The sequence below is a fragment of the Myodes glareolus genome, chromosome 1 (assembly GCF_982192425.1).
Source record: "Myodes glareolus chromosome 1, mMyoGla1.1, whole genome shotgun sequence".
NCBI classification, from domain to species: Eukaryota; Metazoa; Chordata; class Mammalia; order Rodentia; family Cricetidae; genus Myodes; species Myodes glareolus.
The window spans coordinates 39454088-39481845 of NC_142026.1; the positions used below are offsets into that span (position 1 = coordinate 39454088).

The 27758-nt window shown below is 35.8% G+C and overlaps 1 protein-coding gene across 1 annotated transcript in view; it reads left to right on the forward strand.

Annotated features, from left to right (window-relative positions):
- The window catches only part of LOC148123309 (solute carrier organic anion transporter family member 6C1-like), an 81037-nt gene that overhangs the window by 47561 nt on the left and 5718 nt on the right, over nucleotides 1-27758 (forward strand). The window contains exons 9-12 of the mRNA XM_087908165.1: nucleotides 1391-1544; nucleotides 8818-9005; nucleotides 23201-23265; nucleotides 25939-26076. Of these exons, the coding sequence (XP_087764291.1) occupies nucleotides 1391-1544; nucleotides 8818-9005; nucleotides 23201-23265; nucleotides 25939-26076 (545 nt within the window). The remainder of the gene's footprint in view (nucleotides 1-1390; nucleotides 1545-8817; nucleotides 9006-23200; nucleotides 23266-25938; nucleotides 26077-27758) is intronic.

A 27758-nucleotide genomic window follows, 5' to 3' on the forward strand; every position in this document is an offset into this window, starting at 1 on the left:
TCCCAAGCTCACATAAGTGACCTCAACAGCTTTTTAAAGAAAACTTTCTTTAACTTCTCAGAGGGTCATATGCCCCACATTTTGGCACTGTTAGGTGTCACTGCAGGTAGTGAAATGAACCAGGGAGAAGTGAGAATGAAAACTCCATCCCGACAGACTTCGTTGACCTGGATCAAACTTTGGGTGGTCTGATGCCAGGAAATATAATGTCACCGTATTCAAACACAGTGTAATTTCAAAAAATACTTTCCTAGCGTAATAGCATCCCCAGTGCACAAGGAAGCATGATCACATTGAAAGTCAACTCAGGGCACACGTCATTTCTTCCAAGAAAATGGCTTATAGAGATAGGCTACCTGTATTATCTTAAGGACCTAAGGAAAGATTGGGCCTGGTCATACAGACAGAGCAGAGATATCAGCTACATCTTTTCCTTGTTGTAGGAGCTTGGGAGACCTCATGGCTATACATGAAATATAATATAAGGATTATTTATATTACCTCTGGTCCTGGCTCTGAGATCTTTGTATTTCCTACCCAATGGATAATGCAGACTATTAATCACCTCCAATTCACAGCTTTCTTGATGGAAGAACAGGTTAAAAGTCCATTCCTTTGAGAGGAAAACCATGAGCACTTAACATTTCCTGGTTTCCCAGCTGATCTGTGAGCACAAGGAAATTTCTGCTCCTAAGGATAAACCATTTTGGGAAACTGATAGTTTCTCAAAACATTTAAAAAGGAAAGGGTAGGTAGAGAGTGGCTCAGTGTTTAAGAACACTTGTTCTCCTTCCAGAGTACCCAGGTTTGGTTTCCAAGTGTCACATTGGGTATCATAACTGTCTGTAAGTCTATTTCCAAGGGATTCAATGAATATTTTTGCTTACACAGGTGTTGTACTCACAAAGTGCATAAATATACATTCTAACAAAACATGTACACATGTAAAATAATTCTAAAATAGTTGCATAAAACCTTTCATAAAATTTAAATATTCTACTTTAATATTGAACACAAGAACAATGGAAACATATGTCCATATAAAGCAAAAATAATTACTTACATGTATTTATCTGGTACCTATAGAGATCATAAGAGGGCATCAGATTTCCTGGAACTAGAGTTACAGGTGGTTGTGAGCTGCATTGTGGATGATGGGAATAAAATTTTGGTCCTCTGGAAGAACAGGAAGTGCTGTTAAGGACTAAGATATCTTTTCAGGACTATCATATGATATACTCTTAAATGTGCATTTTATGTTTTTTATAATTTGGTAATTCTGTGAAAAAATATTTAAATGATAATATTTGCAGATCTTATTGATATACTGATATATGCACCAATAATTCAAATGGTGATGTTATAATTGTATTTAATGTCAACTTCACAGGACAGGTATCCTTGGAAACCTCACAGCTCCATGCAATGAGAACTGTGGTTGCTCAAGCACACGCTATGCTTCCATATGTGGAAGAGATGATACAGAGTACTTCTCTGCGTGCTATGCAGGCTGCCATGCTTATAAATCCTTTCGAGGTGAAAAGGTAACTTTTATCTATTATGTTTTTCCTTTTCCAGTAACAGGTTCCTTATTTTTTTTAATCTTTGAAATAGAGAAGTAAAACCTAGTTTATGATTCCTGCGTTCCCTTTCAGCAGCACTTACTGAACTTTGAACACCATCTTTCGCACACCAAAGGTTGCCTGGTCCCATCCTGCAAGTCATCTTTTCTTCAAATGTGCCTTCCGCTAAGATTCAAAATGCCTATGCTGTATCTATACTTCTGCCTCACAGCAACTCAGATGGAATAAGATTTTTCTTAATGTGGTGTTGAATCCAATGCTCTACCTCCACAAAAAATTTGAGAGAGCTTGGAGAGGAATTTTAGACACAAAAGACGAGAGTTAAGCATGACTTCTCAGTAGCAACATTTTCTTGGTTGGGTTCTGTTTGCTAGAGGCAAGCAGAGGAATAATTCTTTTAAGAGAAGGCGTCCTGACTCAGTGCTAGCAGCAAAAACTGTGCAGCTCCTTTAAGAGCCAGCTTCCTGGTTCATGCTTGTCCTATTAGGCAGAACTTTAGTGGGGTCTCTGAGAATTGTGTAACCAATTTCTTAATGGTGGCATAGACCCACTTCTTTCCTGGATTTGAGGCCATGAGGATGGCTCACAGAAGCAGTGAACATACCTCTGCCATGGTGAATGGGGCAGAGCCAACAGGCAGGGCTGCAGAGTTGGTACCAGTCACACCCTCTTTGCATTAAAAAATGCACTCCTTGTCAGAAAATAATACAGATACACAATAAGACAGATTCAACCAAAAAAAAAACCCTCTGAATGGGACACAGAGTATTTTTAAAAAAAGATGTATGTAGGCTTAAGAAAAAATGGGCTATAGGCAGATATAGAACAAAATAGTTCTTAAAAATAAAACAATCTTTAAGGAGACAATAAAACTTATAAAAAGTATAGACACATAGATTAAAGGAAGTATTAAAAAGTCACAGAGAATAAACGCCACATAAAGAATGAAAATATGCAGAGAGTCTCGATTATGTATACTACTGTGTTTTCTTTGATCTTTTTGATTTTTAATGAGCGAAGAACACTGAGACATTTCATTGTACAGGCTGGAAAGCTAAACCAACATATTTACTTTAAAGGTATCTTGATGTCAAAATTTAAGTCTAAGGATGTATGTCTTTGGAAAGAGATTCTGCTTTTGATTTTACAGAAGATGAGAACCTGTTGATTCCTTCCTGGCTAATGTGATTTGATGGAACCTGACCCTCCCAAAAGTTCTCCATGAACCCTAAAAATACTTTGCCCAACAAACAGCAGGAAGCAGTTTGGAAAAAAAACACCCAAATTTCCACAATTATTGTTTATAAATGTTTGTTTACATTTAATTATATATGATATAATAATTAAAACTTTATATTGATATGAATCTTAATCTATTGATAGAAATTTAAGCTCAATTTTGTTGTATGTATATTTCTACTCTTGTTTAAGGTGTTATGTTCATATAGCTCATTTAAAAGTGCAATAAATAATTAAGCAATACAGATTAATAGATTGTCATCTGTAATAATTAAATATTAATTGTGTTAGTTAGGCTTTCTACATAAACCTGCAGAATATGGTATTTAAAATGTCTTATGAACTCAGAGTTTTCTTGACAATGAGACATATCTGCTTTGGGCAGCACCAATAGAACTTGAGGGGCATTGCAGGAATTCGTTATGTAATTTGCTCTCATTGTGATAAGGCTCGCCATTTTGGCAAGAAACTGCTTTTGCCTGGACTTATTGGTGGTATGCTCTATGAATTGGACATGCAGGACCCACAGAAAAATGACCACTTAACATGCCTAAAGAAGGTGAGACTGTCCTTTAGGGTTCCTGCTTCATGAAAGAATAAACTACCATACATTCTGAAGGACTGAAAAACTGCCAATATAGTTTAAACAGCCTTTTAAATTTTCTGATTCATGGAAAAGTCTGCCAGATACTATGGGCTTGTAGGCTGAAAATGGATGCACCAATGTTACAGAAGAACTTTAGGTGACTGGACAGGTAGCTAGATGTCTCTGTTAATTCTACAGTTTTGGATGTTGCCTATCATCTTCCTGTTTACTTGGATAATATTTTATCCTTCTGGGGTTTGGTGGAGTTGAAGACTGATAGTTATAATTTTCCTTAGGTATGATAAAAGATAATTTATATATGACCAGTGGTTGTTAACTCCGGTTATTATTATTATTACTATTATTATTATTATTATTATTATTATTATTATTGGTGGTGGTAGATTTTGTATGTTTCCCATCTTTGAGTTGTGCTGGCGAAGGGATGTTAGATGTCTGAGTTATTTTGGGCATTGTTGGGTTACTTGAGTTGTGATATTGCTTCCATTACTTTGTGTAAGGCTGGATTTGTGGCTAAGAATTGTTTAAATTTGTTTTTATCCTGGAATATTTTGTTTTCCTCATGGATGGTGAATAAAAGCTTGGCTGGATATACTAGTTGGGGCTTGCATCCATGGTCTCTTAGCTTCTGCAGCACATCTATCCAGGACCTTCTGGCTTTCATGGTTTTCATAGAGAAGTCATGTGTAATTCTGATAGGTTTACCTTTATGTGTAACTTGACCTTTTTCCCTTGTAGCTCTTAATATTCTTTCTTTATTCTGTATGTTTTGTGTTTTGATTATGATTTGGCAAGGGGATTTTTTTTGATCCAGTCTATTTGGTGTTCTGTATGCTCCTTGTACCTTCGTAGGAATATCCTTCTTTAGGTTGGGAAAGTTTTCTTCTATAATTTTGTTGAATATATTTTTTGGGCCTTTGAGCTGTAATTCCTCTTCTTCTTCTACCCCTATTATTCTTAGTTTTTGTTTTTTATGGTGTCCCAGATTTCCTGGATGTTTTGTGAGGAGAATTTGTTGAATTTGCTGTTTTCTTTGATCAGTTTGTTTATTTTCTCTATAGTGTCTTCAGCACCTGAGATTCTTTCTTCTATCTCTTGTATTCTGTTGGTTATGCTTGTCTCTGTAGTCCCTGTTCATTTACCTAGATTTTCCAAATCCAGCTGTCCCTCGTTTTGTGTTTTTTTTTCATTGCCTCCATTCCAGTTTACACGTCTTGAACTGTTTCCATTATCTGTTTGATTGTTTTCTTTCTTGGTTTCCTAGGGTATCTTTTAGAGATTTATTCATTTCTTCAAACTTTTTGTTATTCTTCTCATCCATTTCTTTAAGGGAGTTTTTCACATCCTCTTTAAGAGACTCTATCACTTTCATAATGTCTATTTCTTCTACTTCTTCTGGATTAGGGTGTTCAAGTCTTCCTGTTGTATGTTTGCTGGGTTCTGGTATTATCATGTTGTTTTTCAGATTGTTGAAGGAATTCTTACAATGGCGCCTGCCCATCTCTTCCTTCAGATGCTCTCCACTGGATCTTCTGGTACAGGATCAGGGCCACTTGCTGGCCAGGGACCCTGCAGACAAAAGTGCGGACTTGCTGTGTGCAGTCTCCGTGAAACAAAGGAACTCCTGCCCAGTTGCATTCACCACTTTGTTCTCAGAGCCTGAACTGAGTTGGAAGATCTTTGACCCCCAAGAAGGGAAGGGGTGCCTGGCAGCAAGCTGGAATGGGATAGGAAGAGAGAGGCAGTAGCCAGTAGAGAAGCCCTAGCTGGATGGTCAAAAAGTTTAGATGGTTGAGGGGTGTCTGTGCTCCCTTTCTGCGGCATCTGTAGGTAGATCGGGAACACACTCACCTCTCTGATGGATAGTCTGCTAGGGGATCAGGACCACTTGCTGGCCAGGGACCTCGCAGCTTGCTGTGTGCAGGTTCCGTGAAACAAAGGAACTCCTGCCCAGTTGTACTCACCACTTTCATATTTTATTCTTTTACTTGCAGTTTGTAATAAATGCACTTTTCTTGCTACTAACTCCGCCAGATATATCTAGAAATACATTTCTGATAAAGAGAAAAAAAGCAGTCAGTCATGAAGCGATGCAAATTGCTTAAAATGAACTATGACAAGTTCTCTTCTTTGGAGACTTTGCATGCTTGAGATGGACTGCAGACATTGATTAACTTGCTTAGGTTCCTACTAATAAAAACATACCGGTGTCTGTTTTTTTTATAAGATTTTAATTACTATGATCTCTTTAGTATTCAGTTCTAACCCAAGTTCTAGCTTTTAGGGTAATTCCTCATCTCCATTCCCATATATTTCTGATTTGTGTATCTCATCATTTGATTTCATTTTCCATGTATTTCTTCTACTCTGCCCTCCAAAAACAGAGTTTTCTGTTCAAGTACTACTTCCTTTTCCATCTCATTTTCTGACTCAAGACTACCCCTCCTGCTTGCTTCACATTAAGAGGCCCTTGAAAAGGTAGCATTCTTAGTGTTTCCATGACAATTTAGGGCATATTCTGTCCTCCTCCTCCTAAATACCTCTCACTGAGACTTTTCTCACCAGAATGGACTTCTATTGCTCCTCCTTCTTTCCTTCAGATTCAGGTTTGAGCAAATTCCTCCCATTCCTTGCAGAGGGTTTAGAGCTTGAGTCACTGATGCATTTCTTTCATTTGATGCTAATATATGGACTTCTTATTTTTTAAAAATAACTTTATAGACTATAACATTGTGAAATCTCGCCAGGTAACAGCTAAACTTGATGTTTTCAGTCTTGTTGTCTGTCACCTTATTTTTTATCCTTTGGAGACTATTACTGCACTGCATCTTGGTTCTTCGGATCTGTTCAGTATGCTTAGGTACATCTGTTCTGCCCCAGAAGTCAATCATATTCTTAGAGGCTTATAAAGGGATCCCTTGATCACATCAGAAAGATAGAAAAGAAAAGTGAAATCAATATTCTATTTTCTTGTTTTATTCTGCTGCCTCTCTGGAACGATTTTCTCTTCCCTTAGTAAAACTTTTTCTGTGATTTTCTTGCTTTTGTTCCAGGTAATTATACAGAGATTCCAGAAAAGTCTTTCATACCTACTTTCTACATAGGATTATTTTACTTATTTTTTTGTTACATAATGCATTCCATCAGCACTGAATTTTGTTGTTATTTACCATTTATGATGTATATAAGCTTATATCTTTGTTTTGGTATTTCAGTAATCTCAGCAACCAGAATGACTTCTAAGAATAAATACCAAAGTTCCCAAAACTACTGTTGCATTGCCAACATCTGTACAACTTAATATCTCATCCCATTGTGGGTTTTTTTTGTTTTTTTTATTATTTTTTTGAGGCAGTGTTTCTCAATGTAGCCCTCTCTGTTCTGAAACTCACTTTGCCCACAAGAGTGGTCCGATAATCACAGTAAACCTGCCTTTGCCTCCTGAGTACTGGGATCAAAGGTGTACACTGTCAAAACCTGGCTCTATCTTAGTTTTTTGTTTTTTGATTCTTTCACATCCTTTCTGCTCTAACCCTTGCTATATTTGGTCACTGAAATTGTTAAGCAAATTTGAGCTCACTGCCTTTATGATTGACTGCTGTTCTTCTGTTATCTGTAACATATTTCTCTTAACTAGAATCATATGTTTTTTAAGTTTCATCTCAAAAAGTACTCCATCATTTATGCATTCTCTAATCCTGTGTAGTACAGAAGTATTTGTATAAACACTGCCTGCAATTTGGCCTTGCCTTTTTTCTTCATAGTAGCCACATTATATTACATAAAACCTTTTCTTTTGTCTTGTATCATTGTTCGCCTTCTTAAGCAGGATGTTCTGTTGTATTGTTTACAATATATCCTCAATTTAAGCTGTTTTTTTGGCATACAGACATTTAAAAACTTTGGAAGAAAGATCATTTTAGCTTGTTTTTATATTTATGCTATACAATTTTATACTCTTATTTTCTGAACTCCTCAGGCCCAGGGCGTTCATAACTTTTTATTAGCAGTATATTTACTTTGTTGGTGTTTCTCGGTTATAATTATCATTTTTTAGCTCAAGGCATTTTAAATGGTCTAATGAATTCCTATATAATCTCTTCATCTCTGTGGTGGTTTGAATTTACATGGCCCCCATAGGTTCTTAGGAAGTTGAGTGTAAGGTGCTGTGGCCTTGCTGGAAGAAGTGTGTCACTGTGGGGGCCAGCTTTGAGGTCTCATATATTCAAACTACACCGATGTTGGACTCAGTTCACCTCCTGTTGTCTGAGGATCAAAATGTGGAACACTTAGCTCCTTCTCTAGAACCATGTCTTCTTGAGTGTTGCAATGTTTCACAATGATGAATATGGACTAATGGTCATTGTATCTTTTCACAGTAAGAAACCCCTAAGACAATCTCCAAATACTGATTTCTGGTGTGTGTGTGTGTGTGTGTGTGTGTGTGTGTGTGTGTGTGTGTGTTTTCTTCTGCCTCTTCAGTGCTGGGATTACAGTTGCTGATCTGTGTACTCTTGAAAATATTTCATCTCAGAAACAATGTGTCTACTCTGATTAAAAAAAAATAAATGTTGCCATGATTATTCACAAAAGAAATTATGAACATGGTTACACAATCTTTCAGAGTTGGGGTATTGTCTATATTTCAAATCTTAGCTATTTAATTTAATTTATTCACTACATACCTTTATTTGTGCTTAATCTATCATCATATTCAATGATAAAAAGCATAAAATGATAATTATTTCTTAAATGTAGCACTCTCCTCATTTAAAAGGATTTTATACCCACAAAAGCATATGCATAAAATAATACATTGCCATGTAAAATACTATACATTTTATAACTAATATTGAATTTCTAAATAATGTATGGCAGGTATGACACAAGTTTATTCATTAAAAGTAGGCCGTATAACCTGGATATGATTGCAAATGTCTTTAATCCCAGTGCTCTGGAAGAAGAGGCAAACTTATCTTTGTGAGTTCCAGGTCAGCCAGGGCTACATAATGAGATCCTAGCTATGGAATGCTGAGAGCAGGAGAATATTCTTCTTTATGGAAACGCCCACCAATTGGTTATCGAATACCAAAATGTCAACCCTAAAAGCATATATACAAATAATATTATACATATTGAGCAACTTGCCTTAAGAAAAAAAGGCTATGAATTTGGAAAAGGATACATAGAAAGCTTTGGAATGAAGAAAGGAAGGGGGAAAGTCATCATTATATTTTAATATCACTAAATTAAAAATATTAACAGAAAAACAATCAAAACTCTGTACAGTCTCCCTTTAAATATTGATTTAATTTTTATTTTTATAGTACTAAAGCTATTATCTCTTCTCTGTTTCTGAAATACTGTATTTGTGTTCAATATTTACAGACATACTACAATTGCTCTTGCATTAAGGAAGGATTGGCAACTTCAGATTCTGATGATCATTTTATTGATGCCACTTCTGGAAAATGTAGTAACAAATGTGACTCATTACCTTTGTTTTTTGCTTTTTTCTTTTCTTCAGTCATTTTTGCTAATTTGTCTAGTGTAGCTATCAGCTTGTCTATTCTCCAGTAAGTATGTAATTTTCATAATTATTATTTACTTAATACAAAAGAAGGATATACTTAGAAATAGTTCAGATTATTAAAGGAAATGATATCTTGTGATTTAGAGCAGTAAATATAAAGATGAAATATTTATATTGTTAAAATTCGTGTGTAGGTATAATTTTTCTTTTTAATTTTTTTATTTCCTAATATATAGGTGCTACATTTGGTCTCAAATTAATCTCAAGATAAGTGTAAGGTTTTGGAATTTCACATATTACTTTCAAATTTTGTAGAAAATATAGGTATCTGTTTACCAGTAACAAACTAAACTTACTTTTATTTTGTTTAACACTACATGAAAAATCCACAAACAGGAAATTTTCAATTGTAACCTATTTTAGTGTAAAGTTCCTTCATTGGTCTGGGTATTTAATCCAGTTCTACATTAAAATCCTGGCTATGAGGAAACACTAGAGTCATCCACAGAAGAACACAGTAACTTTTACAATTTTAACTTATTATTCTAAATTGAGCCCAAATTTTCTTTCATGTGTTCTTCCAGAATAGTTTAAGTCCACCTAACATTGATTTTTATTCTAGGAACTGATTAAAAGGGCGTATTCTGAAGCCTTTTTTTTGTAAAAAAGAAAAAAGAGGCTAACAACTGTATTTGAATCCTAACTACTATGTAAGATCTGAATAACAAAATGACAAAATATAGCTTGTTTCTGGCGTGATCTCAATTAGCTGTGGAGTTAATGTAGAGACAGCAATGTGTAGACTATCCTAGCAAGTGTGTGGTTCTGATGAAAGCAAAGGTCTGATAGAGAATAAGAAGGAGTTATAGGGGAGGAAAAATAGGGGTGTGTTTGATCAAGATTCATTATATGAAGAGTGGAATTCTCTATAAAAGAAAAGCAAAATTGATGAGATATATGTTGTTTTATTTTTTCTATGTAGTTCCATCATTTTGCTTTCTTTTCTGAACAAGGTCTTCCTAAATAACCTAAGCTACCCTCAAATACGTAATCCACTGCTTCTGCCACTCCCTTGATGGGATTTCCAATGAGATAGATATCTTTTAGGGTCGATTGAAGAGAGTCAGGAAAATGGAGCAAAAAGAGAAAATTGGCAAAAAGAAAATGAGAGTGTAATGATAATGTTTATAGAAAATATGATAGAGCATATTCAGGAAGTACTTAGTTTTCTAAATGCTAGATTAGGATTATAGTATCATATTCAGACTTCCCATTTGTGCATCTAAAAGAATGATAGTTCTAATGACTAATGTATAAAATCAGACAAAGATAAAATGCAAAAGAAGCCATGCTTGAATTGATAAAATGCCTCAGTGAGTATAGAAACTTTTTACCACATCTGAGGACCTATATTCAATTCTTCGAATTCACATGGCAGAAAAAAAATTAAACATTTCTTGAAAATTTTCCTTGGACTCCTACATCATCTCCTCTCTAACCCCCTCTTGTGCATGCACACACACACACACACACACACACACACACACACACACACACATACACACACACACACACACATACATACACACACACAAGGAAATTTTTAGAAAATTATTAATATGACTTCTTTAAAGATGGTTTGAAATATACAAGCCAAATGTCTTCTTCAGCCCTCTTCCAAGGTCCCCATGCTCCCAATTTACTCAGGAGATCTTGTCTTTTTCTACATTCCATGTATATTAGATCTATATATGTCTCTCTTGGGGTCCTCATTATTATCTAGGTTCTCTGGGATTGTGATTTGTGGGCTGGTTTTCTTTGCATTATGTTTGAAAATCACTTGCAAGTGAGTACACATGACAGTCTTTCTGGGTCTGGGTTACCTCACTCAAAATGATGTTTTCTAGCCCCATCCATTTGCCTTTAAAATTCAAGATATCGGTATTTTTTTCTGCTGTATAGTACTCCATTGTGTAAATGTACCAAATTTTTCTTATTCATTATTTGGTCGAGGGGCATTTAGGCTGTTTCCAAGTTGTGGCAATGACAAACAATGCTGCTATGAACATAGTTGAGCACATGTCTTTGTGGCACGATTTAGCATCCTTTGAATATATACCCCAAAGTGGTATTACTGAGTCTTGAGGAAGGTAGTTTCCTAATTTTCTGAGAAATTACCACATTGGCATCCAAAGAGGATGTAGCAGCTTGAATTTCCATCAGTAATGCAGGAGTGTTCGCTTTACCCACAAACTCTCCAGCTTAAGGTGTCAACAGTATTTTTGACATGTCTTGTTTACCATGTTCTTTGCTTTAAAAGCTTTTCAGTTTCAGGAAGTCCCATTTATTAATTGTTTCTATCAGTGTCTGTGCTACTGGAATTATATTTAGGAAGTGGTCTTCTGTGCCAATTGTGCTCAAGTGTAATTCCCAGTTTTTCTTCTGTGACGTTGTGTGTGACTGGCTTTGTGTTGAGGTCTTTGGTCCATTTGGACTTCAGTTTTGTCTGTTGTGTTAGTTATTAATCTATTTTCATTCTTCTACATGTTGATTTCCAGTTATGCCAGCACCCTTTTTAAATATGCTTTCTTTTTTCCATTTGATTTTTTTTTTTGTTTCTTTGTTAAAAATCAGGTGTTCGAAGGTGTGTGGATTAATATCCAGATCTTAGATTAGGTTCCATTGGTCCTCTTCTCTGTTTTATGCCAATACCAGGCTGTTTTCAGTACCGTAGCTGTGGTAGAGTCTGAAGTCAGTGATTGTGATGCTTCCAGAAGTTCTTTTATTGTACAGAATTGTTTCTGTTATCCTGGGTTTTTTTGTTTTTCCATATGAAGTTGAGTACCGTTCTTCAAGGTCTGTGAAGAATTTTTGCTAGGATTTTGATGGGCATTGTATTGAATCTGTAGAGTTCTTTTGGAAAGATTGCCACTTTTACTATGTTAATTCTACCTACACAAGAGCATGAGAGATCTTTTCACTTTCTAGTGTTTTCTTCAATTTATTTCTTCAACGATTTAAAATTCTTTTCATACAAGTCTTCCACTTGTTTGGTTAGAGTTACTCTGAGATATTTTATGCTATTTGTGGCTATTGTGAAGGGTGATGTTTCTCTGATTTCTTTCTCAGCTCATTTATCATCTGTGTACAGGATGGTTATTGATTTTTTTGAGTTAATATTGCATCCTGCTACATTATTGAAAGTGTTTATGAATTGTAGTATTTCCTTGGTAGGATATTTGGGGTCACTAATGTAAACTATTGTATCATCAGCAAATAGTGAGAGTTTGACTTCTTTTCCGAATTGTATCCCCTTGATCTCCTTTTGGTATCTTATTGCTCTAGCTTGGACCTCAAGAACTATATTGAATAGATTTGGAGAGAGTGGAAAACCTTGTCTTGTTTCTGATTTCAGTGGGATTGCTAGGAGTTTTTTTCCATTTGGTTTGATTGTTGCTGTTGGCTTGCTGTATATTGCCTTTATTATGTTTTGCTATGTTTCTTGTATACCTGCTCTCTCCATGACCTTTATCATGAAGGGATGTTACATTTTGTAGAAAGCATTTTCAGCATCTAATGAGATGTCCGTGTAGTTTTTATTTTTCAGATAGCTTATATGAATCACATTGACAGATTTTTCTATGTTGAACCATCCCTGCATCTCTGGGATGAAGCTGACTTGATCATGGTGGATGATGGTTCTGATGCATTCTTGGATTTGCTTTGCCAGTATTTTATTTACTATTTTTTTGCATCAATGATCATGAGTGAGATTCTTTTGTACTTCTCTTTCTTAGTAATGTCTGTATGTGGTTTTGGTATCAGGGTAATTGTAGCCTCATAAAAAGAATTTGGCAATGCTCCTACTGTTTCTATTGTTTGGAATAATTTGAGAAGTGTTTGTATTTATTCATTGAAAATTTTGTAAAATTCTGAGCTGGAACCATCTGATCCTAGTTTCTTTTTCTTTTTTCTTTTGTTTTTTTTTGGTTGGGAGACTTTTGATGACTGTTTCTATTTCTTAAGAAGTTGTAGGTCAGTTTAATTTGCTTATCTGGTCTTCATTTAATTTTGGTAAGAGTTATTTATCCAGAAAGTTGCCCATTTACTTTGTTTTCCAATTTTGTTGAATATGGATTTTTGAAATATGACCTGATGATTCTCTGCATTTCCTACATGTCTGTTGTTATGCCCCCTTTTCATTTCTGATTTTGTTAATTTGGATATTTTCTCTCTGTCTTTGGTTAGTGTGGATAGAGGTTTGTCTATTTTGTTGATCTTCTCGAAGTACCAACTCTTTGGCTCATTGATTCTTTGTATTGTTTTCTTTGTTTCTATTTTGTTGATTTCAGCTCTCAATTTGGTTATTTCCTGATGTCTAGTTCTCTTGTTGAGTTTCCTTCTTTTTGTTCTAACATTTTCAAATGTTCCCTAATTCATTAGTGTGGGATTTTCCCAGCTTCTTTATGTAGGCACTTAATGCTATGAGGTTTCCTCTTAACACTGCTTTCATTGTATCCCATAAATTTGGGTATTTTGTGTGGTCAATTGTATTTTAGGAAGCCATTAATTTCTCGCTTCATTTCTTCCTTGACTCATTGATGATTCAGGTGAGTATTGTTTAATTTCCATGTCTTTGTGGGCTTTCTGAAATTAATATTGCTGTTGACTTCTAGTTTTAAGCCACGGTGATCTGATAAGATACACGGGGTAATTCCAGTTTTTTGGTATATGTTGAGGTTTGTTTTGTTACTGATATGTGGGCAGTCTTTGAAAAGGTTTCATGAGGTGCTGAGAAAGTATATTCTTTTGTGTTTAGGTGGAATATTCTATAGATGACTGTTAAGTCTATTTGAGTCATAACATCTGTTAGTTTCCTTATTTTTCTGCTAATTTTGTTTTCTCAGACTGGCCTGTCCAGTGGTGAGAGTGGAGTGTTGAAGTCTCCTCCTCTTATTAATGTGTAGGGCTTAATAAATGATTTAAGCTTCAGAAGTATTTCTTTGACATATGAGGGTGCCCTTGTATTTGAGGCATAGATGTTCAGTATTGAGATTTCCTCTTAATAGAGTTTTCCTATGAATAATATGAAATGTTCTTCTTTGCCTATTTTGATTGATTTTAGTTTGAAGTTTATTTTGTTAGCTATTAGGAGAGCTACACCAGCTAGTTTCTTAGGTCCATTTGATTAGAATGTTTTCTCCAAACATTTACTCTGAGGTAACCTCTGTCTTTAAGGTTGAGAAGTGTTTCTTGTATGCAGCAGAAAGATGCATTCTGTTTTTGTATCCAATCTTTTAGCCTGTGCCTTTTTATATGTAAGTTGAGTCCATTTATATTAAGGGATATTAATGACCAGTGATTGTTATCTCCTGTTAATTTGGTCTTCATTGTTGATGATGTTAATTTGTGCATTTTCCCCTTCTTTGGAATTTGCTCCTATGAGACCATCAATTGTCTGTGGTTTTGATGTAGCCAACATCTTTGGGTTGGAGTTTTCCTTCTAGTATTTTGTGTAGGACTGGGTTTGTGGCTAGGTATTGGTTAAATCTGGTTTTGTTATGGAATATCTTGCTTTGTCCTTCTATGGTATCTGAAAGTTTTGCTGGGTATAGTAGTCTGGGCTGGGATCCATGGTCTCTTAATGTCTGCATAATGCTTGCTCACGACCTTCTGGACTTGACCTTCTAGCTTTCATCATATCCAATGAAAATTCAGGTTTAATTCTGATAGGTCTACTGTTATATGTTACTTGGCCTTTTTCCTTTATTCTTTCTTTATTCTGTACATTTAGTGTTTTGATTATTATGTGGTGAGGGGAATTCTTTTTTTTTTTTTTTGTTTGATCCAGTCTGCTGGGTGTTCTGTAAGCTTCTTGTATCTTCATAGGCATATCTTTTTTTAGGTTGGGAAAGCTTTCTTCTATGATTTTGTTAAATATATTTCTGTGCTTTTGAGTTGAACTTCTCCTTCTTCTATACCTATTATTTTTTGGTTTGGCCTTTTCATGGTGTCCCATATTTCCTGGATATTTTGGGTTAAGCTTTCATTAGATTTAATGTTTTCTTTGACTGATGAGTCTATTTCATCTATTATACCTCCAGCAATTGAGTTTCTCTCTTCCATCTCTTGTATTCTGTTGTCCATGCTTGTACTTGTGGTTCCCGATCATTGTCTCATGATTTCTGCTTCTATAAATCCCTTGGCTTATGATTTCTTTACTGTCTCTGTTCAGTTTTCAAATCTTGAATAGTTTCTTTCATATGTCTGATTGCTTTTTCTTGGTTTTCTTTAAGGGATTGCTGATGTCTTCCAATTGTTTGTCTTTTCCTCCATTTCTTTGATGGAATTTCTCATTTCCTTTTTAAGTGTTTCAAACATTCTTCTGAAGTTATTTGTAGATCATTGTCTTCTGCTTCATCTACATTTGGTTGTTCAAGCCTTATTGTTGTAGGGTCTTTCGGTTTTACTGGTGTCGTGTTGCTCTTTGTGGTATTGCCTGTGTTCTTACCTTTTGTATTCATCTTTTCCTCTAATAGGTATGGAAGGTCTGTCTGTGATTCTGCTGATAAATCTTCTAGGTGCCAGTGAATTCAAGGCTCAGATGACTATCAGTGACATGGTTCTAGTTACCCTGTTGGTCACTTGGTGTTCCTGGAGGTCACTCAGCACTCCCTGGCTTTGCTTTGCTCCCATGGAGTTTGCTGTCTCAGGCTTGCTCTAGCCAAGGTTGTTGGCTCAGGCCTGTTTTTGGAAATGTCCCTGGTCTGAATCCATTCCTGCAGAGGTCCCTGGCTTGGGGTTGTTTCCGCAAAGGTCTGTAGTTCTGATCTTCTCCCTCGGAGGTCCCAGACTCATGGTTGGACATTTAGAGATCTCTGGTTCCTGCCTACTCACTCAGAGGTCCCAGACTCAAGCCCAGAACCGCAGAGGTCCTGGCTCAGGCCTAGTTCCTCAGAGGTTCTATACTCACACCCAGACCCACAGGGGTCCTGGCTTAGGTCTACTCCCTTGAAGGTCCCAGATTCATGACCAGACCACAGTGGTCCTGTCTCTGGCCCACTCACTCAGCCATTGCTCACTTGTACCTGCTTCTGTGGAGTTTGATGTCTCAGGTCTTTTCTGGTCCAGGTTGCTGGCTCAGTCTTGCGTTCATAAATGTCCCTGGTCTGGATCTGCTCCTGCTCCCTTGGAGCTCACTTTCTCAGGCCCACTCTAGTCTAGGTAGCTGGTTCAGTCTTGTTTCCATGGAGCTCACTGCCTCCGCATTCCAATTTATATTTAAAATTCTGAAATCTGGCACTCCTTAGCAGTCAGTCAGCAGATGAGAGACCTGGCTGTAGACTATATCACCATGGCCAACACACACCTTATTCTGTTCCCCCAAGACCCACTTTGCCATCCAACAACCACCCACCTTATAGCCTCCCTTTAGCTAGCCCTCACCCCAAACCCCAGCAGAGTACATAGGCACAAACACAGCCCACACCAGTTGGAAGAAAAGACTTCCTAGGCACAGGTACAGCCCACATCAGCCCGAAGAACAGGAGGATATGCTGGATCTAGGTACCCAAATGGCCACAAACCTCAGCTGAGACAGCCCTACTGGACCTGAAGATCTACCAATCACCAGAACCCTTGGCAATTTCTGCCAAAAGCTAAAAAAAGAAACTTTTTTTTGGGTTGGAATAAAACACCTACCCAACAAAGACAACACAATAATCAACACCCATACCTACAATCATCCCTAACCCAGATGCATAAATGTCAGTGTAAGAATACATTCAACAACAGAAAGAGCAATATGGTGCCACCAGAAACCAGTGACCATGCAACAGCAAGACCTGAACATTCCAGTGCAGCTGAATCACAAGAAGACAAACTTAAAAATAACTTTATGAAGATGATAGAGGCCCCTAAAGAGGAAATAAAAAATTCCATCAAAGCAATGTTGTAAAAGACAAACCAAAAATTGGAAGAAATCAATATATTCCTTAAAGAAAAGAAGGAAAAACAAAGACGTGAAGGAAATGTTTCAAGACTTGAAAATTTCAATAAAAGCAATAAAGAAAACACAAAATGAGGGAATTCTGGACATGAAAAATCTGGGTAAGGAGCTACAGATGCAAGAAAGCATCACCAACAAAATGTAAGAGATGGAAGAGAGAATCTCACATGTTGAAGATACACTATTGTGAATAGATTCATTGGTAAAATAAACTGTTAAATCAAAAAATCATAACACAAAATATCCAGGAAAATCTGGAATATCATGAAAATACCAAATCTAAGAATAATGGGAATAAAAGGAGAAAAACACCAGCTCAGCTCATATGCTCAGAAAATATATTTAACAAAATCATAGAATAGCACTTTCCAACCCAAAGAAGGACATTTCTATAATGGTACAAGAAGCTTCTAGAAAATCAAATAAAGTGTACTAAAAAAAAAAAGTCCCCTTACCACATAATACTTAAAACACTAAGTATGCAGAATAAAGAAAGAGAATTAAGAGCTACAAAGGAAAAAGATTAAATAATACATAAAGACAAACTTTCAAGGAAGCAATAAAAAAAATTGAAGAATTCCTAGAATTTCATGTGAATGAATGCCTAAAATTATGGGACACTGTGAAAGCAGTGCTAGGAGGAAAGTTCATAGCACTAAGTGTCTACATGAGCAATTTATAGAAATCTTACACTAGCAACTTAACAGCATACCTGAAAGCTCTATAACATAAGGAAGTAAACTCACCTAGTAGGGATAGATGGCCGGAAATAATCAAATTGACGACTAAAATTAATAAAACAGTAACAAAGAAAACAATACAAAGAATCAAGAAAACAAAACTTGATTGTTTGAAAAAATCAACATGATAGATAAATACTTATCCAAACTGACTATAGGCAGACATAGAATATTATAGTTAACAAAATAAGAACAAAAAGGAGAACATAGCAGACACTAAGGAAAACCAGAGACTCTTTAGGTCATACTTCAAAGATCTGTATTCCTAAAAAAAAAGGAAAATCTAAAATAAATACATAATTTTCATGATAGATTCCTCATATCATAATTAAATCAAGACCAGATAAGCAATTTAAATAGACATACAACCTCTAAAGAAACAGTTTCAGTCTTCAAAAGTCTCCAAACTAAAAAAAATCCCAGGGTCAGAAGGTTTCAATGCAGAATCCTATTGGACTTTCAAAGAATAATTCATACCAGCATTCCTCAAATTTTTCCACACAATAAAAACAAGGAAACATTACTAAATTCTTTTATAAGGCCAGTTACCTTGCTACCCAAACCACACAAATATGTAACAAATAAAGGGAATGATACACTGAACTCCCTCATGAACATTGATGCAACAAAATATTGGTGAAATGAAGCAAGATTACATAAAAAAATCATGGAGACCTTAGGAGAGAATGGAAGGGGAGGGGAAAAGAAGGGTGGGGAGCAGAGAAAATATAAAACTCAATAAAGTCAATAAAATACTTTAAAAAAATTGTCAAGAATAATCAAGCAAGCTTCATCTCAGAGATGCAGCAATGAATACATTGCATGTCAATGCAATAAACAAATTGTCAGTGCATATAAAAACACTGAAAGGAAGAAAATCATGTTATCATCTTCTTAGTTGCAGCACAGCACTTTGACAAAATCCAACACTGTTCATGATACAAGTCCTGGAGAGAGTATGAATACAAAGGACATGGCTAAACACAAGAAAGGTAAGTTATATCAAGCCTATAGCCTACATCAAATTAAATGGAGAAAAACTCAAAGCAATTCCACTGAAATCAGCAACAAGCTAAGAGTAAACGCTCTTTCCATACCTATTCATTACAGTACTCAAATTTCTAGATAGAGCAATAAGAAGAAAAAAAGAGATCAAATGATTAAAAATTGAAAAGGAAGAACTCAAACTTTTGGTATTTGCAGATGATATGATAGTATACCTAAATGATCCCAAAAATTCTACAAGGGGTCTTCTACACCTGATGAAAACTTTCAATGATGTGGCTCAAAACAAGATTAACAACAATCAGTACCCTTCCTATATACAAATGATAAATGGGCTGGGAAAGAAATCAGTGAAACAATACTCTTTATAATTGCCATAAAAATATAAAATATCTTGGGATTAACCAAGCAAGGAAAAATCTGTATGACAAGATCTTTGAAGAAATAAATGGAGAAGATATCAGAAGATGGATAACTTCCATCCTCATGGACTGGTATGATTAACACTGTAAAAATGGCAATGTTACCAAAAGTAATCTACAGATTCAGTGAAATCCTCATCAAAACTCCAACACAATTCTTTACAGACCCTTAAAGAATAATACCCAACTTCATACAGAAAAACAAAAATGTCAGGATAGCCAAAACAATACAATTCTGTACAATAAAGGAATTTCTCAAGGGATCACCACCCCTGACTTTGACTCTACTGTAGAGCTAAAGTAATAAAAACCATATAGTATTGGCATAAAAACAGACAGGCTGATCAAATGGAATCAAATCAAAGACCCAGAAGTAAATCTAGACAACTATGAACATCTTAGTTTTGACAAAGAAGCAAAAATTTTACAATGGATACAGGAAGACATCTTCAAAAAATGGTGCTTGTATAGCTGGATGGTGGCATATAGAAGATTGCAACTATCTGCTTGTACAAAACTCAAGCTCAAGTGGATCAAAGTCCTGAGCATAAATCCAGTTATACTGAAGCTGATAGATGAGAAAGTGAGAAGCATCCTTGAACACATTGCCTTGGGGGACAACATCTGGAGTAGAATACCAGTAACACAGATGATAAGATAAAACATTAGTAAATGGGACCTCCTGAAACAGAAAATCTTATTTAATGTAACAGACACTGTCAATAGAACAAATAGCAGCCTACAAATTGCAGAATTGAAAAAGAATTTCATCAACACCACAACTGATGGAGGGCTATTTTATTAAATATATGAAGAACTTAAGAAACTAGACATCAAAATATCAAATAATTCATTTAAAAATGGGTGCAAATTTAAAAAGAGAATTCTCAACAGAAGAATGTCCAATGGCTGAGATAAACTTATGTAATTGTTTATAATCTTTAACCCTCAAGTAAATGCAAATCAAAATGACTCTGAGATACCATCTTATAGAATATCTAAGATCCTAACCACTCTGACAGCCTATGTTGGCGAGGACTTGGAGTAAGGGAACAGTCTTCCACTGCTGGTGGGAATGCAAAGTTGTACAGCTACTTTGGAAATCAGTACAGTGGTTTCTCAGAAAATTGAGCATCAGTCTATGTTAAGACCCAGCTATACCAATCTTGGGAATATACCCAACTGTGCTCAACAGTAACACAAAGACACTTGCTCAACTATGTTCATATAGCAGTGTTATGTGCAATAACTGGAACCTATAAACAACCTAGATGTGCCTTAACCAAAGAATGGGTAAAAAAAGTGGAACATTTACACAATGGAGTATTACTCAGCTGTAAGAAGCAATGGCATCATGGAATCTTAAGGTGAACAGATAGAACTAGAAAAAAAAAACATCCTGAGTGAGATAATTCAGACCCATAAAGACAAACATGGTATGTTCTGACTCATAAGTGGATATGTGCTGTAAAGGATAACCATGCTACATATTCCCCATCCCTAAAGAAGCTGTATAACAAAGCATACCCAAAAGTAGATACATGGATTTCCCTAAAAATGGGAAATAGATGTTCTGGGTAAACTGGGGACAGGAGTGTTGTGTTAATGGGGGTTTGGAGGGATCAGAACATGAAGGATCTGGTAGTGAGGTTAGTGGTGGGTCAAAGATTGGGAGTATAGAAAGAGTTGTCTTGATGGTGGGATATTTCAGGGTTAGGAAGAAACCTGGTGCCATGGAAACTCCCAGGAATCCACAAGGACAGCACTAAGATTCCTGTCAATAGTTCAGATGGTGCCTAAACTGGCAACTATAGAGGAAACTATTTTGGGGTTTTTGTTTGTTTTCAAGACAGGATTTTCTATAGGGCCTGTCACAAAACTAGTTCTTGTAGACTAGGCTGGCCTCAAACTCTGTCTGCCTTCCTCCTGAATGTTGGGATTAAAGATGTGTGCCACCATCACCTGGCGAGAGGGACCTTTTTTGTCCCCACTGCCCAGGACCAAATAACCATTCTGAGTATAAACATTAATTATAAATGTTTGGGCAATAGCTCATGCTTATTACTAACTCGTTCTTACATTTTAAATTAACTCATCTTCCTTATTTACACACTCTCATGTGTTTTGTACAGGTATATAGCATGAAACGTTCATTTCCTGCTCCCTGAGTCTGGCTGATGGCCCTGATTCTGCCCTTCTTCTTCCTATCATTCTCAGTTTGACTCTCCCACCTATTTCTCTTCTATTCAACTATTGGACAGTCAGCTTCTTTATTAAACAAATGAGAGTAATATATATTTCCATTGTACAAAAGTATTATTCTACAACATGCTATTACCTGTAATCAGATCTACCCTAACTGTCATCAGAGAGCCTTCATCAAATAATAGGTAGAAACAGATGATGCAGAGATCCATAGCCAAGCACTGGCCTGACTTCTGGGATTTCTGTTGAAGTGAAGGAAGAGGGATTGTAGGAGTTAGGGGAGGTCAATATCTTGACTGAAGAATCCACAGAGAGAGCAGACCTTGGCTAGTGGATATCCATGGACTCTGGACTGAAAACTAAAGAGGCTCTATGGGACTCACCTAGGCCCTTTGCATGTGTGTGACAGTTCTGTAGCTTGGTTTGTTTGTGGGGCTCCCTGTAGTAGGATCAGGACCCATCCCTGAAGCTTGAACAGGCTTTTGGGAATCTTGTGACCCATGCATGGTTACCTCTCCCAGCCTTTATACAGGGGAGGATCTTGGTCCTGCCTCAATCTGGAGTGCCTGATTTTGTTGACTCTCATGGGAGGCTTGCCCCTTTTTGAACAGAGACAGAGAAGTGGTTGGGAGGTGTAGATGGGAGGCAGGGGAAGGGAATGGCAGAAGAGGGAGAGGAAACTGTGATCAGAATGTAAAAATAAGTGAGGAAAAAAAGGAAAATTTTCAGAAAGCTCTATATACAGATTATGAAACTATTTATCATAAATAGTAAAGCTGAATTTTATAAAAGAGACATTATGCAAAGTGTTTTCTGTTTTAGTACAAGGAAATAAAGCAGTAAGTTTCTTGACAAAATGCTAACTGAATAATATACCTATGTGTCAATTTTCTTCTTCAATAAATATTTAATCAGTGAGAAATACATATATCTTCTTCCTTATTTTTCAACACTTTCATACTAAAATATGGGATTTAGTTGTTTTTACCATGTAATATGTTCTTTTCTTGTTCCCAATAAGCTTCTTCGTTAGTGACTTCTCTCCATGTGTGACTTGCTGAACGAATTAGAGTTGTTTGAATCCTTGTGGGTGGACACCACTTATTTAAAACGTTGTGAAGTTAGTTGTCATCTATTTAAACATATGGCTGTATATCAAATATAATGACTATAATAAGGGTAACACAGAAAATAAAACACTCAGAAACTAGGACTATGTAAATAAAGCTGAATAAAGTTGCCAGTTGGATGTAAGGAACACCATTGCAGAGTATGGTGTGTAGCCACCTCCTACTCAAGGGACTAAGAGTGAGAAGAAACACCTGTAAGGAGGACACCTTCCTGTGGCACTCAGTCTCCCTGAGTAACTATGGGGAGGAAGCCTGAAGACAGAGACTTGACTTCACCTTTCTTCTCCTTCCAAGGTAACATTGCTGATATAATTTGTGGAGTACAGAATCCAAAACAGTCAACAAACTGGAGAAATATGGAGTGGACTTCACAAAGCTGAAATGGATTCTAAACAATCCTATTCCTGACAGCATGAGGAAAGATGAATTGAGAGGCAGAGAACTATGTCATTTCAAAAAAAAAGGAGGCTTACGGGGAATTTAATACACGAAGTTCCTTCTCTTTGGAAGAATAAAGAGCTGGCAAAGAATGAATGGGAAAATCAAAAGATTTACACTATATCTATAAGCCAAATTGAACTTCTGTTAGCTGATGATCTGTAGTATAAATATATATATATATATAAATCTGTAATATAATTATATAAATCATATAATATATATAAATATATTTTAAAGCATAAACCTAGTTTTATGTAGTAAGTAATATCATTGCTATTTGCTTTCAGAAGTACACCTATCAGTTATAATTCACTGAGCATGGGTGTGACATTTACAACTTGGAGACTAATGGGTATGTATTTTGATGTACCAAATCATCCTTTTTTAATATATAAATGTGCCTATATATGTATTTAATCCTAGAGGTAAACAATAATGTAAAATAGGAGATTGCTTTTTTATGGCTCTCCCAATACTTCTAGTTCTATATTTTAGTCATGGGTTTTCTGCCTGGTGCATAGTTTACTGCATATACATGTACACTCATTGTAACATACTATCTCCTCCCTATTTTTAAAATTTTTTAGTGGATTTTATTGAACTATATATTTTTCTTTGCTCCTGTTCCTTCCGTCCCCCACTCGACTGAAGAATGTATAAGGAAAATGTGACACATTTACACAAGGGAATACTATACAGCAGAAAAAATAATACATGTTGAGATTTGCAGGCAAATGAATGGATCCAGAAAACATTATAATGAGTGAGGTAACTGAGACCCAGAAAGATAAATATCATATGTACTCACTGATAAGTGGCTAGTAGACATAAAACAAAGAAAACCAGACTACAATTCACAATCCCAGAGAACCTAGACAATAATGAGGACCTTAATAGAGACATACATGGATCTACATGGGATCTACATGGGAAGTAGAAAAAGACAAGATCTCCTGAGTAATTTGGGAGATTCCTTTTAAAAAATATAGTTAAATATAGAGAGAAATTAAGTGAAATAAAAGCTATCCTGTTAAACAAAGAAATGCATCAATCATATTGCATCACCTGGAGCCATGCAATTGGATCCAAACCAGACAAGTAACTCCAAGAGATCATACAAAGAATCCACATGCTCACAGTAATTTCATACTTCTTATGTGCCTGTGAAGTCCCCAAGCCAAAAGAGTTCTTTAAATAATTTTCCCTAGTCAATGTTTACAGCACAAGTCATGATTTTCCTCCATCAAAGAGACCTCAGAATCAATCAAGAGAGTAGTTGGTTGTCTCTATATAAAGTCTTGCAACTTTTGCACCAAAGGTACTACCAGACCAGTAGGTTGGTACTATGGCAGGGTCTGGTGCTAGCTAGGTAAGAACTGCTTTTTCTCCTCCATCAGGCTGCATAGTGCCTTATAGCACTGTGAATACAAGCAAGCCGGGAGCTTAGGGCTGTTTTCTCTGTGTCTCATAACCAAAGAGTGCAGTGTCTTCAGTAATAGGGTCTTACTATTATCGGGTTATGTTGGGATTATGATCACTGGCATTAGACTGTATTGATTCAGGTACTTCTCTGTCCTCCCTGGTCAATACCCAAAGGAGAGGAAAACCATGTTTGGCAATGAGATTTTCATTTAATGATACATATCTACAGGAAGCAGGATCATTTACTAATGTGGCATACTTCGGTTCAAACTCTGAACTAGATCTTACCACTGACCCAGATATACCACTCCTGGGCATATAACCAAAGGAGTTTATAGGCTATTACAAAGTATTTGCACATTCATGTTCACTGATTTTATAGCCATTACAGCTAGGAATAGAGTCAACTTAGATGGTCATCAGCTAGTGAATGGGCAATGAGAATGCATACATACATACATACATACATACATACATACATATTACTCACCTGAAAAGAAAAAGTGACATTGAGAAACTTTCAGGCAAATTAATATAACTGAAAGAAATTATACAGAGTGATGCCATCCAGGTCAGAAGACACAACTCAGAATGTTCCATCTCATGTGACTACAGCTTCCATTCATTTCCATGTTAACATAAAGTACACGTGGACTTGAAATGATTCATTGCTTGATGGGATGCATTTGGGAAGAAGAGATAGCAGAATATAGGTGAGATGAAAGTAGGAAACAGAAGGGTTCAGACAGGAAGTGAAGTGATGGAGTAGCAGGAAGATGAGCAAGAGGAAGCGTTACACAAAATGAAGCAGCAATGATCTTGTATCTGAGGAAAAGTATAATAAAAGGGAATAATGTGATTCATGTGATGTAAAAGGCAGAAGAGAAATACTGGGAGCTAATAATTAAGAGAATTGGGATGAGATGGATGAGAGAAAAATAGGGGATGAATCCAAAGCTAAGAATTATAGAAGATTTATGATATCTCACAAGTTTGTAAGCTAAATGAAAATAAAACACATGAGTAGGCAATGTATTTCATTTTAAGTGACAGTAGCACATTGTGCCCGAAAGTAGTGTGTATGTGTGCATGTTTGTGTGAGTGTGTGCAGTTTGGTGCCATATGTAGTTTCATACATCCACTGGAGAATCTTGGAATCTCCTGCGAGTATGGAAAGAGTACTGTAGAAAAAAAAGAGAATACAGTCAGAAAACATTAAGTCAATTTCAGTCATTAAAAAATTTCATAGTTGTGTATCTTTACAGATACTAGAAATAACAAAATCATCTAGTTTACTTCCTTTAAACTAAATATGTCCTCCTAAATCTCCCATGCAAATTCAGCAACTACTTTTAAGATGCCCTGTAAACAATAGCATAGACACAATTCTAAAATCACTTCACACTGCTAACATTTATATACATTTCACATTCAGGATTCAGGATATTGATTACCAGCGTTAATAGGTCAATCTATAAATATCATTATGAATTTTAAATAATGTGTTTAGAGGAGTGTATGTGTGTGCATTTTAAGAAGAAATTATTCTAATAGCGATCAAAGTGTTTCTATGGAGAACTTACAATCATTGACTACTTCATAGGATCTATCGTTGTACCAGTGATTTTTAAAAAAGCATTAGAAGAAACTTGCATTTACTGGAGCATTAATAACTGTGGACTCAGAGGACACTGTTGGATCTACAATGGCTCAAAAGTGGTCCACATGTTGATGGGAATATGTAAGTGATGCATACAGATAAAATTGTTTTTAGAATTTATAATTGTTTATAATAAGGTAATAATTAACCATGTGTAAATACTTTGCTAATTAAATCTTATACAATTGTGTACAAAATATTTTATAAACTTGTACTACAGAATTATGTAGATACTTAGATTTGTTCTAAATGCTCTTGATTTCTGTGTTATTATGTAATAAAGAGTTATAATTAGTATGATTTAAATTTATTAACTAATTTTAGCAATACATTGATACAGCCCAATTGATCTCCTTTATGAATTTTTCATTTTTATAGTATTAAATATTATGTAACTTTGAATAAAAATTATCATAGTTGTAAATAATATTATCACAATCTTCTGAAGATTAAACTTCACAATTTCTCCTTTGTAATGGTAATACAAGACACATGTTATTTTTCAGACACTGAAAAATCTCATAAAATTACTTAGTATTTTTCTTTCAAATACATGTTGACATGTCATTGCCTTGTTCCCACAGTCGATGTCTGTTTAATAAACAGAAAGTGGAGACAGTGATCAGTGATCAGGATACAGGACAAAGACACGAGCTCTCAAGCCCTTCCCTGTCCCCAGTGAAGTGTTTCTTCCATCGAGGCTGCTCCACGTCCCAAAATAGTGCTAATCACCAGAAACCAAGTGTTCAAATCCTTGAGCCTATGGGGATATTATCATTCAAACTACTACATTCTACTCCTGGTTCTCATAAATAAGCTCATGGCTGCATCATCATATATAATGCATTTAGTTTACCTTTAAAAATCCTCATTCACTTCAACAGTCTTAACACTGTTTCAGTGACCAAAGTCTCTTGAGATTCAAGACAATCCTTTAGCTGTACCCCTACATAAAGTCAAAAGAACAGGTACATACTTCAGCCTACAACACACATTGTATACATTACTTTCACAAAGGGAGGGATGAGAAAAGTGTTAGAAAATAACACACCAAAGCAAGACCAAAACCCAGAAATGAAACTATCTAGCCCTGTAACTCCATGCCAAGTATCAAGAGTTTTAGATGGCTCTACCTCTCCATATTTGTTGAACACAATGTATATGTTATTCCACATTGTTTCCTGTGCTCTCTGGTAGATATTTCACTGCTCTGGCATCTTCAAAATCTTGTAATCTCAATGGTAAACCAGGATTCATTTTCACAACTTCATGGCTTCATGGCTTCTTAGAGCATACCTTTCGAAGGGACTGACCTGCTAAGTGCTTGCTGACCTCAGCATCAAACTGAACCATTGAAGGAGGAATTTACAATCCCCCCACTTTTAATTCTTTTTATTTTTTAACATATATATATATATATATGTTAAACATGTAAGATTTATACTAATAAAAAGACAGAAAGAAGAAAAACTGCTAGCAATAGAAGGTTAATGGCAGAACTGAAAATAGTAGATAAACAGCTTAATATATTTTAAATGAGGGTTGGATTAAATATAAGGTATTTTTGTAAGAGACTTAAAAGTATATATCAGTTTAAAACATGAGACTTATTGTTTTTGTAGTATGAAATGAGATGTAATGAACAACTGTAACATTTAATAGTAAACATAATTGCATTTAAAGTTACATGCATGAGCACTCACTCATAGAGTGGACAGGGATTGGGGAAAGTGGATGTTCTTGGTGGGCCCTACCAAAGGCAT